Source organism: Habropoda laboriosa, unplaced genomic scaffold, assembly GCF_001263275.1.
Source record: "Habropoda laboriosa isolate 0110345459 unplaced genomic scaffold, ASM126327v1 scaffold84, whole genome shotgun sequence".
NCBI lineage: Eukaryota > Metazoa > Arthropoda > Insecta > Hymenoptera > Apidae > Habropoda > Habropoda laboriosa.
In genome coordinates, this window is record NW_017100202.1 from 982245 (window position 1) to 995762 (window position 13518).

Genomic DNA, 13518 nt, shown 5'->3' on the forward strand with positions numbered 1-13518 from the left:
GGAAGCGTCGCGTAAACAGAGATTAAATGTACATAACAAGCATCGAGAAAACCAGGCGAAAGCTTCGCCGCGCGTTTTTCTTTCGTTCGAACTGTCGTAACGAGAACGAAATCACACGGCGATTATGTAAACGGAGAATGGAAATCAAAGTGTAGTTTATACGCGACAGTAGTAACGCGATTCGGTTAATCTTCTATCGTTCTTTCGAGATGTATACAGGAGATTAACTTTGTCTCTTTCCTTGCAGTTCAAGGGGAGATTGTGATGCAGACGACGCCCACGGTACCAGCGTGAGTATTTTATATCTTCTGACAGTATTTTAGGGGGGAAACACGTTTTTCCTCTAACTCGAGGTTTTTATTAATTAGAAAATTCTAAATTAGAGAGAAAAGTAGAAAAATTATTGGAACCGTGTTTCTGAGATTTTTCGAATCTAATAAATTCGAGATGCTTGAGGATCGTTTGAAAATTAAAATTATAAATGTTAATAGATAGTTAGAAAAATTAGAGTTAATTTCTGAAATTTCAATTGTTCGATATTTTTGTCGAATTTAAAGGGCTGTTCTAAATTAAAAAGAAAAATATTTGGAACTGTATTTCTGAGATTTCGAATCTAATATATTCGAGATGTTTGAGGATCGTTTGAAAATTAAAGTTATAAATGTTAATAGAGTTCATTTCTGAAATTTCAGTTCTTCAATATTTCTACAAAATTTAAAGGGCTCCAAAATTTTCGCAGCTTCCGTTAATATTTCTTCTTTATCTTTCAAAAATTCGGCGAGCTTAGATACGAGTTAAAGTTGATTGCTGGAATTTTAATCGATTGGAATTGATGCCGTTTTCGCAGTTTTACCGGCAGACCCGGTGATCCATCACCGCCGGTCTTCGAACAGATCTTCAAGAACGCCAGATTCGCGCAGGGTGGTAACGCAATATTCGAGGGACGAGTCAGAGGAAACCCGAAGCCCACTGTGTCTTGGACGCACAAGGGTGCACCGTTGTTGGAGTCATGGAAAATACGAATGTCTTACGACGACAAGAGCGGAGCGGTTACGCTTCAAATCAATCAGATCGGCCCAGGTGATGAGGGTGAATACACGTGCAGCGCAAAGAATCAATACGGTGAGTTTTTTAAAATAAAATATCCATTATGAGACAATACTTTCTAAAAATATTTTGATATATGAGAAAAATTAATTAACCCTTTTAATCCTATGAACCATTCATTTGCACAGAATTCTTTTATACGATCGATATAGACAATTTCTAGCTACTGTGAACATTTCATCTAAATATCTCAAGAAATTTGGTGTCTGAGAAATTTTTTAATTTTAATTTACATTTTTCTGTTTCTACCTTGATATTTCGAACAATATATCAAAGGATAAGAGTAAAAATTAAATTCAGCGAAGCAAATTGAGCCACATTTATTTCCAATTGTATTCAAATAGAGGATTGTTGAGGGGTTATATTAAATAAATAACTGGTGTGGAGTAAGCTAGGTAAATAATTATATTTTAGAAGATGTTCAGACAAGACGTAGACAAGACGTGCGCACAATTAGAACTGCTTACGGAGCGTGGTGACAGTGTGCACTTTTATACCCGGGGTGTTCGCAGGCATCCCCAAACCATATTTATCGGACGTGTCATAAACCTACCAATATTCTAGGATGTCGATTTTTTCATGCAGTACTCGTAAACCATTTTGCTTCAACAAGGATAAAACCAGCTACAGCTACACGTATCTACTAAAAAGACGTAAACCTCCGCGAAGTCAGAGACCTAATTAAGCATCCTTTTATCCTCGACGAGAAAAAAATATCCCACGTCCCACTTGCATGATTAAACAATCCGAAATGCAAATAACAGCCGTAAAACATTGAAATTCCTCGACCGCTTGTTCTTCGAACTGTCGAAGTAAATGAAAAATTGTTTGATCCTTCCAGGCGAGGCAATCTGCTCCGTTTACATTCAGCCAGAAGGTTTCGGACCTCCGCCGCAGCAACAAATGGGAAGCCACCGGAAGGAATACGCGCAGACTTTCCAATCCACCGAGCAGAAGAGTCAAACAGGAACTCAGAGCTTTCAACAGCGCAGTTATCAACAAACGATCGATAAACGAAGTTACGTTAACGGAACCAGCGCCAGCATCGAGGATTTCAAGGTTCTTTCCTTCATTTATCTCTCCGTAAAACAGCGAACGTCTGAATTACTTCCTACGGTATTGGAAGCAAGAAAAAAATGATCAAGAGGAATTTATATCGTTTCATACGTATCTGGTGATGATAAAAAAAATTTCCCCTCGAGGTCGTCGCATTTGTTTGCATATTAATGAACATCGAGACGAGGTCAACGACCTGTGACATTACGATCTTTAAGTGATCTTGAAGAGTAAAGAAAAATTTCGACGATCTTGGAACGAGCTTTAATCGAGACGATTTTCGGTTACTTTTTTTATCATCGTCAGACGCATATCTTAAAACCATACGAATTCATTTTAATCGTTTTTCTTTTATTTTTAACACCAACAGAAATAATTTAGATATTTATTATCTTGTGTCGTTAGAAAATTAGAAAATTAAATTTTCTTTCACGTGTTTTTGAGAATTATAGAGGAAGAATGGATTGCAATACGATTATTTCGCAGGTGGATACATTCGAATACAGACTGCTGCGGGAAACAGAATTTCGAGAGTCGATTACTCGCCGTTTCGTGGGCGAATCCGATGTGCAGATTTCGACGGTGGTAGATCGTAGTCTGGGACCGGTTGCACCTCCGCAAATTGTGCAGAAGCCGAGAAACTCGAAGCTCGTCGAAGGATCTGACGCTGTTTTCACCACGAAAATTTCTGGCAATCCGAAACCAAGAGTAAGTTCGACAATTTTTCATTCATTTCTTTTTCAACTATAGCTAACAATTTTCTTCGCAGATGTTTCTCCACTTTCCTCGCTAAAATGTATCATTCAAATGTCCAAACTTATTTGGAAAATTGCTACTGTTCGATGTAGAATGTCAGAAATGTTAACATATTTCTACTTTATCGTTCCAGTTAACTTGGTTCAAAAACGGTCAAAGGATCCGTGATTCCCAGCGCGTGGAGACGAGCTATTCGAACCAGCAAGCTAGCTTGAGGATCAGAGTCGCCCTGCCAGAAGACAGCGGCCATTACACCTTGCTTTCGGAGAATCCTCAAGGTTGCACCGTCAGCTCAGCCTATCTGGCGATCGAGTCTAGCGATCAAGTGGATCAGGCTTATCAAACTCAGAGAGAAGCGATCAAGACCCAGCAAGTTGAATCCACCGGCGAGTCCGACTCTGGAAAGGTTCTGCCGCCGAATTTCGTTCGCACCTGCACCGACCGCGATGCCACCGAAGGAAAAATGACTAGGTACGTTCAATTAGAATTTCTAAAGTCTTCTATCTATGAGAAATTGTCAAATTTGAAAGAATTTGCAACGAAGCACGATTTAAACTTGCGAAATTAGACATTTGTTTGGGTTTGCTTCGCTTTCCAGTCTTTGAACATTTATAAAGAAGACAGAAACAGTACAAACAAAGTTACTTTGGGAAAAATTAGCAAATATAAAAAATTCGTACAGAAATCAAACGAGAAATAAAAGATTTTGTTTCCAAAGTGCAAAATTTTTTGGCAAGTCCAAAATAGTTTTTTCTGGAAGTATATTTTGCAAAGAAAGGGGGAATTCCTAGAGCGTGTTGACAATGAAGCTGAACAAATGAGGACTCTTTGAAACCAAAATACACTTGTTATCAATTCTGTTTCTTTGTAAAAATGTTAAAAATATTTTTTTAACATTCTGTTTAATGAAATATAGAATCGACTAAACTTGTAGTAGACATGAAACAGTATTCCACGTTGTTCTATTCTTGGAATACGGTAAATCCGTGTCATCTGAGGAGAGCAACTCGCGAGAGGCAGCTAGACGAAATGAGATTCAGAAACGCAACGTGATTTTCAGGTTTGATTGTCGCGTAACCGGCCGTCCGTATCCAGAAGTGACGTGGTATATAAATGGTCAACAAGTGGCCAACGACCTGACCCATAAGATCCTGGTGAACGAGTCTGGTAACAATTCGCTGATGATCACTAACGTGAGCCGAGCGGACGCCGGCGTGGTGACATGCGTCGCGAGGAACAAGGCTGGCGAAACCTCGTTCCAGTGTAATTTGAACGTGATCGAGAAGGAGCAAGTGGTCGCGCCGAAATTCGTGGAACGATTCACCACGACGAATGTTAAAGAGGGAGAACCGGTTGTTTTCATGGCGCGCGCAGTTGGCACTCCTGTACCACGTATCACCTGGCAGAAGGTGAGCTGATTAGAATTAGATTGAAATTGAAATTTTACGTTAATCTTTGTTTTTGTGGGGGAAATTTGATTTGGTTTGAAAATTTTTCGCAGTCTCATATGGAACTTGAAAAAATTGCAAATTTTGGAGGAGGCTGTGTAGGAAGTATGTTTCACGGGAAATGGGATAAAGTTTGATTGTAAATTGGTTGGTTTAGGATGGAGTACCAATAACACCTGGACCAGAAGTGCGTATATCGACAGACGGAAGCGGAGCTTCGACTTTAGACATACCCTGCGCAAAATTGTCAGATGCAGCTTGGTACCAGTGCACGGCGCAGAATGTAGCCGGCTCTACCGCCACCCGAGCACGGCTCTTCGTGGAGACACCGAAAGGAGCAGCCCCCGAACCAAGACGCTTAAATTTACCCCGACCGACGAAAGTCATCGAACCAGAGTAAGTTGGAAATTTCATTAATTTGATTAATTTCCAGAAAGACTGTAGTTGTAATACTTAATTCATGCAACGTACTTTTAACGAAGTTACCGAATGCAATCATTTTATTTCAATGCAAACTGAAGAGAGGACGATGGTAGGGATTTTATTGAAATTATATTGTATTTAACGAAGAACGAAGGTAAGGATAAAGTATTTTTCACAGACCAGCGCCTGGCCCCGAAGTGATTTATTTGAGACACGTGGAACGCGCGAAGCCGTATTTGCCTCCACCTGAGGAGGATAGAGTTTATCCACCGCCACGTTTCATCATACCATTGAGGGACGTCCATCAGATCGAGGGTGGACGAATTCACTTCGAGGCCAGAATCGAACCGGTGGGCGATCCCACTATGAGGGTAGAGTGGTATGTCAATGGAAGAGCTCTTGATGCGAGTGAGTATCCTTGTCAAATTGCACGTGGAACGTGAGATTACAAAAATCGAGAATTCCGTATCTGTGGAATTAAAATTCACAGATTTCTAACCTTCGCATTTTTGAATATCTGAATTTCCGGATATTTCAATTTCTGAACTCGTGAAATAAAAATTTCAGAACCTGAATTCTTAAAATTTCAACCCCTAAATTTTCGAATTTCCCAGGTTCCCGAGCGACTTCCATTTTCCGATTTGGCTTCATCTCGCTCGACCTAATCAGCATCGTTCTTCAAGACAGCGGCGAATATTTATGCCGCGTCGTGAGTTCGACTGGAGTCGCCGAATCCCGAGCTACCCTCAGCGTGACACGTAAATATCCGAAACATCCTTTAAAAGAACAACGTCGAAATCATTAACCTCTTTACTCTCAGCAGAATATTTCAATCCTAACACGACACGAAATCTTAATTTCAGCACGCGCAACAATCGAACAGGCTAGCCAACACCCCGACAGCCTCCAGTACATCCAACAGCTCGAGGATTACAGCAAATATCAAAGGCAGGAGAGTGTGGAGGAGATCTCTTCACAGCGGCCGGCCTTCATCCGACCACTCCAGGATCTAGGAGAGCTGCAGGAAGGTCGGAACGCCCATTTTGAGGCGCAACTGACCCCTGTTAGTGATCCTACGATGAAAGTGGAGTGGTTTAAGGATGGCAGGCCAATCACAGCTAGTAAATATCTCTTTTTCAAATCCTCATACTGCAATCTTCGATAGAAGATTCTAAACGAATAATAATTATTTCCAGGCTCGAGAATCACAACCATCTTCAACTTCGGATACGTCTCGCTTAATATATTGCACCTACGAGCTGAAGATGCAGGTTCTTATACTGTCAGAGCTGTGAACCGCTTGGGAGAGGCCGTCAGCTCCGCGTCTCTCCGTGTCTTTGGTGAGTATTTTTAAGTGAAATTAATATAGGAACCGAGAAAAAGTTTTGAACGACCCAAACGGGAATCGAACCCGCGACCGCAAGGCTCGCAAAGCCGGGACTTTGCGCACTACACCAACAGCTCCCTCTCGATTTTTCTATCGTCGGATTGATCGATTTTTATCGATTAATTATTTCACTGTGACAGCACGCACAAGCGTTACCACGGATCTGGGAATCCCCGAGCAACAGAGGTACATCGAGGCTGCCGAGGAGTTGGAAGCCTATCAACTGGCCATGCACCAGAAATACGTACAGGAACAACCTGAACCGACTAGCCCACCGGAATTCAAATCTCCTATCAAGGATCAGAACAGCATACGAGAAGGCGGATTTGCTCATTTCGAAGCACGTCTAGAACCAGTCGGCGATTCTGACTTAAGAGTTGAATGGCTCAAGGATGGACGCCCTGTAGAAGCAAGTAAGTAAAATTTTTGAAATATTTTTCGCAGCCAGTTGTAGAATTGCGTAAATCTGGAATTATGAAATTTTTAATTTTGACGATGTGAGTGGAATCGTAGTGTCTTAAAATCGCAAGATTTTTCTGTATATGGAACAGAACCCTAGGATTGCAAAATTTTTAATTAACAAATTTGCGGCACTGTGTGAAATTCTGAAATTTTAGGCGTCTAATATTGGAAAGACTGAAAATTTTAAAATACTTCAGTCCTCGCATCTAAGAATCTTGAAACCTTGGAATCTCGAAATCGCAAAGTAGCAAAATTTGAAAATGGCAGATTTCTGTGATCCCAGAAACGTTTAATTATGCACTCATACCATAAAATCGTACAAATTTCGAATCACAAAATGCACGAAAACCAATGCTCTTCCTATCAGGTTCACGGATCACGACATTCTTCAACTTCGGTTACGTGGCGTTGACCATCAAATACGTGACCATCCACGACGTCGGTGTGTACACCTGTCGCGCGTACAATCGCGTCGGCGAAGCTCACACGACCGCTCAGCTGAGCGTGATTAGCAAGAACGACGTTATCTACGACAGTCAACATCCAACTGGACTGCAGAAGATTCAAACCTTGGAAGATTCCAGCAGATATTCGCGTCAGGTTCAAGAGGAAACCCAAGTGACACAAGCGCCGAGATTCTTGGGTAACTTGAAGGGTACCAACAAGATCGTCGAAGGCCAACGTGCCCATTTCGAGGCTCGCGTCGAACCTCAGAGTGATTTAACCATGACCATCGAATGGTATCACAATGGAAAATCCATCACTGCCGCGAATAGGATTCAGACCTATCACGACTTTGGATACGTGGCTATAGATATTCTTCAAGTCAGACCCGAAGACGCTGGAACTTACACTGTCGTCGCTAGGAACGCTCTTGGGGAGGCTAAACTGTCTGCCACCATGGTTGTAGAAAGTAAGCTTTACAAATTTTCTATTACTCTACAACAAGGTTAGTTTTGTTAATTCTGAAAAATGTTGCAAATTTGGATACCTAAAGGATTGAAAATATTGTTGAGATTATTTTATGGTAAATTCCATTTAGAGCGATTAAGGATGACGATTTTAATAAAGTAATAATATCAGTTTATTAAGATATTCGCGGATTTACTGAAATGACTAATTTTCAAATAAATATTCTTGCACCCTCAGATTTTCTCTCATCATGTTTCTCTAGTCCTCTCGCCCATTTTAAAACTCTATGGATCTTCCCAGACGACATAAAGTACAAGAGAAATAAATTGAAATTCTGAATATTAACGAAATAAAAATTTTGACTAATATACAACTGCACTTTAACATTTTTTAAAGCACAATTTTTAATTAAATTACAGCACGTTCTGGCGTCGATACCAGCAGCGTGCACCGCACTTCCTACGAGAAAACTCAACGCCTGGAAGAATCGAAATTCGTCGAGCCTCAATACCACATCGAGGAAATTTCCAAATCGAAACCAATTTTCGTGCAGCCACTGAGCGACCCTAAACCAGTGAGCGAGGGCAAGAACATCCATCTGGAGTGTCGTTTGGAACCCATGGGTGACCCAACGATGAGAGTCGAATGGTTCCAAAATGGTCGCCCCGTTACCGTTGGCTCCAGATTCAGAACATACTACGACTTCGGTTTCGTCGCTCTGGACATTGTCCATTCGACTATCCTCGACTCTGGAGAATACACCGTCAGAGCTACTAATCATCTTGGCACTGCTCATACTTCAGCCTGCGTGAGAGTCATTGGAAAATCTGACATCGTCACGGAAACTCAGCATGAACAGTCTCTCGAGCAGATTCAGATGCTTGAAGACTCGTCAAGGTTGGTAACATGTGCCTATAGATTCTTTAGCATGTTTCTAAGACAGGATAAAAATTAATAAATTATATAAATTAACGCGTACGAATTACTCTATGGTTTTTCAAATTAACATATTTTAGTGGACTAGAATATTAGACATTCTTTTACAAATTTAAAGGGGTAGAATTACATTTGAAAATTGAGTTTCAGTAGAAATGTTACAAAACTTTATTCTCAATGTCCAAATTGATATTATCATCATGATAAGTATATTTTGCAATTTTCTTCGGTACAACAAAATTCTCAAAATTCTGGAAGTTCCAATTAAAACAAATGAACAGATCGCTATGGTCAAAATTCTCAAAATTCCAAATAAAACGAATTAACGGATCACTATGGTCAAAATTCTGAAAGTTCCCATTGAAACAAATTAATGACTCGCAAAATCTGAATTTGCTGCTACGAAATTCGCATAATTACGTCTTCTAACTCACACAGATACCGCAAAACGCAGCAAGAAGAAGTGACAGTAATGCAAGCACCACAATTCACTCGCCCCTTGCACAACATCGAAACGGTAGAATTGACCAACGTTCACCTCGAGTGTCGTCTTCAGCCAGTTGGCGATGCCACCATGAAAGTCGAGTGGTTCGTGAATGGTAGACCGGTGAAAACAGGCCACAGATTCAGACCGTCGTACGAATTCAACTACGTGGCTCTCGATCTACTTGGCGTTTATCCTGAAGACTCAGGCGTGTACACCTGCCAAGCTAGAAATCAATTAGGCGAAGCTGTCACTTCGTGTTCAGTGAGAGTACACGCGAAGAAGGATTTGCTCCTGGAATCTCAACATCCTGAAGGTTTAGAGAGAATACAGTACTTGGAGGATGCGTCCAGATACAAGAGACACGAATTAGTCGACGAAGTTGTGAATGTGAAACCGAGATTCATCACTGCTCCGAAAAATCAGGAAAACCTTCGCGAAGGACAACACGCCCATTTTGAATGCAAATTGGAACCTGTGACGGACTCGAACCTGAAGGTTGAATGGTATAAAAATGGTCGTCCAGTTACAATAGGTGGGTGAAGTTTCTAATTGTTTATTAAATCTTTATTTTACCTCGGTTTAAAAAAATTTAACACACTTCTTCTTTGACTCTCTTTTCTTTACCTTGCTACTTTTTATGGAAATAAAAGAATTAAAATGAAAATTGCCAATTACAAATATTTCAAGCTTGTCAAAGTTTTGCAAGAAAAATGTGTTGTGATTTTAAGTCAAAAAGTGCTCCTTTTTACTTTACGGTAAAAAGCTTAAAAATTACCTCTTTACATACGTTACGACATACACATTATGTCACAAGATAAGAGATAAAGGATTTTTTAACTAAATTAAGTCATTTATTCTAAATTTATATTATGTAAAATACACTGGAAAAATGAAGTTTAAATTCAGTTCCCAAAACACTGTACATATTGACTTAGAGTGTTTCAAAATTGAATCCCTCGAGTCAGAATTGAAATCCTCGAATAACAATTCTCGACATTAATCTACAAAATCTCAATTACCTCATTTCTCCTTAAAACACCCGTTCAACATAATTTCCTCTACCCTCAGGACACCGATTCCGTCCGATACACGATTTCGGCTACGTTGCTCTGGACGTAATCGACCTGATCGCCGAAGACTCCGGCACCTACACCTGTCGCGCGGTCAATCTCGTCGGCAGCGACGAAGTGTCCTGCACTCTGACCTGTCGATCAACTGCTCAGGTTCTAACGGACACACAGAACGAGCTCGGTCTCGAACGAATTCATTATCTCGAAGACAGAACGAAGTATCAACGACAGGAAGTGATCGAAGAAACAACCACCCAAGCTCCGATTTTCACTACATCCTTGAACAACGTCGAGATCAAAGAAGGCCAAAGAGCTCATTTCGAGTGCAGATTAATCCCTGTGTCGGATGTAACGATGAAAGTCGAATGGTTCCATAATAACAAGCCAGTCAAAGCTGGCTCGAGATTCGTCGAAACGAACAGCTTTGGTTTCGTCGCGCTGGATATCATGTACGCCTATCCTGAAGACTCTGGCACTTACACGTGCCGAGCGAAGAACATCATTGGAGAGGCGATTACGTCGGCAAATGCAGTTGTCCATTGTAAGTTTATTTTTTCTCAAGCACCTTTTTTAATAGAATAAACTTGGAAATTAAATTCACTGAGATTGGATTAGTTGTGAGAAATATAAAGGGTTACAAAATATCCACAAAGTCTTCAATCTCTGTTTTTCTGACCAAAAGGAATTGTGTTTAATTACTGCAAAGAAATAAATTAGATATCCTTTTTGTGTTGATTGATATTAAATCGAATCTTTCAATGGAATTAGGCTTCTTAGAGTTAATATCACTCGGTAACGGAATTGAGTGTATTTTTAATTTTAACTGAATTAAAATTCGATGTTTATTTAACGTAAAATTATATTGTCCTACCGAAACAGCGAAAAAATCGATTTACACGGAAACTCAGAACGAAGAAACCCTTCAACGACTTCACTATCTGGAGGATACCTCGCGGTACCAGCGCAAAACCACGACTGAGGAAATTGTCACCCAAGCGCCAGTCTTCACGATGCCAATTAAGGACCTGAAGGTTGCTGAAAATCAAGCGGCTCATTTCGAGGCTCGTGTGATTCCTGTCGGCGATTCTAAGCTGAAAGTTGAGTGGCTTCGAAATGGAGTACCGATTTCAGCTTGTAAGTTATATTTCAATTTAAAATTCAATTTTCATCCATATAAATATCAATTTAAAAAACAAAAGATTACAATACAGTTGTATTTTTAATCTTTTTAAATTCTATTGCAAAATTATTCTGTACAAACGGTCCAAATTTTTATTTGAAAATTTCCGCGTTTTTTGGAACATACGATCTGTTCAAACAAGGCAAGCCAAACTTCACTCGGCGACTTCTCTTTACCGTTCACAAGTTTACCACTTCAATTGTTCAACAAACGTTGTAATTTCGAAATTAGCATCGATCGACCGATTGCTAGAATGCATTTCCTTCTCCCTAAACTATCTTACTCACCGTACTACACTCAGCTTTCTCGCGATGTTATTCGCCTCCTAAACCTCGCGTTAGACGCGTGAATACAATAAATTGATCAATTTTCTTAAACAGCCAATCGCGTGACAACGATGCACGATTTCGGATACGTCGCTCTGAACATGAAGTACGTGAACCCTGAAGACGCAGGTACATACACATGCCGTGCAAGAAACGATCTTGGAGAGGCTGTAACATCGGCCACACTCTTCGTTCAATGTGAGTAGAAATTACGCGAAGAATACAAGATTACTATGAGAATCAAGCTTCGATTTCCAGTACCGCTTCTCGTGAGCTGTGATCTAGCTTCCAAAAACGTGTAGAAACCAGCTGCTTACACGTAGAATAATTTCTGTATTTAGTGTGCTACGTATTTTTCCCATTTATTTTTTTCTGTCTACTTTTGCTTGAATATTTTTGAAATCGCTGCGATGTACTATTCTCCGACGAATTTTTCGATCGTTCATGAAATTCGTACGAACTGCAGAAGAAGATTTTTGTACTCTTGGCCGCAGCGAATTTTTGTCGCAATTTTTTTTCACATTACTCGCACCATCATCGATCACGCAGTTTACTTCACGTTATTCACATACAACGAACAATTCTTGAATGATTTATCTTTTTACTACGATTTGCCCGAATTTTGCATTTCTTCTAGCATTTTATCGTGATAAAAATTGTCGCTGATAATTAATACCTTCGCTATTGTAAATATTGAAACAAAACTTGTTGTCCCGACACTATATCTACTTTACTCAATTTATTAAAGAAACAGACAACCGCTTTCTTCAGTAGAGAAAAATTTTATTCGACGATCTCATTGACCCTTTCGTGACAAAATTATTTTTTAAAAGAATTTCTTGTTTATCTACCAATCAACCATTCTGCAATGAATCCTAAGTTGATATCAAATGGTCGCCAAAGGGTTAAAATAGATATTTATAATTTTTGTAGAATTATTTTTTGTGAATACTGGATGCAAGAGTTCCAATCTTCCAGTGATCAGACTGTAAGACTACAAATTTAGCTGCCTTCGTTAAAAAATGAATTCTACCAACAGTACCAATAAATGTAATAACAAAAAATCCAACTTCAATAGCGAAGGAATTAAAACGCACCTATCGAAAGGCAAACGTACCACATCCTCATAAACGAGCCTAATCTCCACGAGTGATAAAAAAATCCGTAGCTCATTTTCACTCTCATGAAATCTCGTCACCGTTCACAACACTCGTACAACGATACACTGACAAACCTATTCCACACGTACAGCCAAGGCGGCCCTGCAATTCGAGTCGCAGCACGAGAGCGCTTTGTCGAAGATCCAGTTGCTGGAGGATACCAGCAGGTACCAGCGACAAGAAGAGGAAGAGATCGTGGTGAAGGAGAAACCGAGGTTTACTGTCCAACTGAATGGACCTACAAGCCGTGTCGAGGGACAAAGTGCACACTATGAGTGCCGTATCGAGCCCTATCCCGATCCAAACATGAAGGTGGAGTGGTTCCATAATGGCAAACCATTGTCCACTGGACACAGGTACAGAACAACCTGCGACTTTGGCTTCGCCTCGTTGGACGTGCTCACGGTGTACGCTGAGGATTCTGGTACCTATACCTGCCAGGCCACCAATAGACTGGGATCGGCGCAGAGTTCGATCAATCTTGACGTGAAATGTAAGTAGCTGATAGTTGGAAACCAGACGCGGGCCTCCCTTGAGGATTTTCGACGTTGTGTAAGTCGAGGGAGCTGAGGTAGAAGTATCGTCTAAGAGGTGATTTAGCGTTTAGAATGATTTGATTGAGAGATCTTCGATACTTGGTGTCTTTCACATAATTTTATTTTTCGAATGAATTTTTTTTTTGCATTATGAATTTTAATTTTATTACAGAAATTTATAAGTAAATTATTTGCTAGAATGATAGTTGCAGAATTTTCATTTTATCGAGGCTGTAATAGTGTTACTTTTGAGAACGGGAGAATTAGATTAG

General features: G+C 40.2%; 1 protein-coding gene across 1 annotated transcript in view; it reads left to right on the forward strand.

The window, feature by feature from the left end:
• LOC108570437 (titin) overlaps positions 1–13518 on the forward strand; it is a 108049-nt gene that overhangs the window by 11799 nt on the left and 82732 nt on the right. Inside the window, exons 2-21 of the mRNA XM_017932297.1 lie at positions 248–290; positions 848–1122; positions 1949–2012; positions 2106–2166; positions 2650–2871; positions 3053–3390; positions 3980–4328; positions 4525–4763; positions 4969–5198; positions 5405–5548; positions 5654–5911; positions 5987–6130; positions 6318–6590; positions 7007–7552; positions 7971–8448; positions 8926–9506; positions 10043–10585; positions 10924–11178; positions 11605–11748; positions 12802–13203. Of these exons, the coding sequence (XP_017787786.1) occupies positions 248–290; positions 848–1122; positions 1949–2012; positions 2106–2166; positions 2650–2871; positions 3053–3390; positions 3980–4328; positions 4525–4763; positions 4969–5198; positions 5405–5548; positions 5654–5911; positions 5987–6130; positions 6318–6590; positions 7007–7552; positions 7971–8448; positions 8926–9506; positions 10043–10585; positions 10924–11178; positions 11605–11748; positions 12802–13203 (5589 nt within the window). The remainder of the gene's footprint in view (positions 1–247; positions 291–847; positions 1123–1948; positions 2013–2105; positions 2167–2649; positions 2872–3052; positions 3391–3979; positions 4329–4524; positions 4764–4968; positions 5199–5404; positions 5549–5653; positions 5912–5986; positions 6131–6317; positions 6591–7006; positions 7553–7970; positions 8449–8925; positions 9507–10042; positions 10586–10923; positions 11179–11604; positions 11749–12801; positions 13204–13518) is intronic.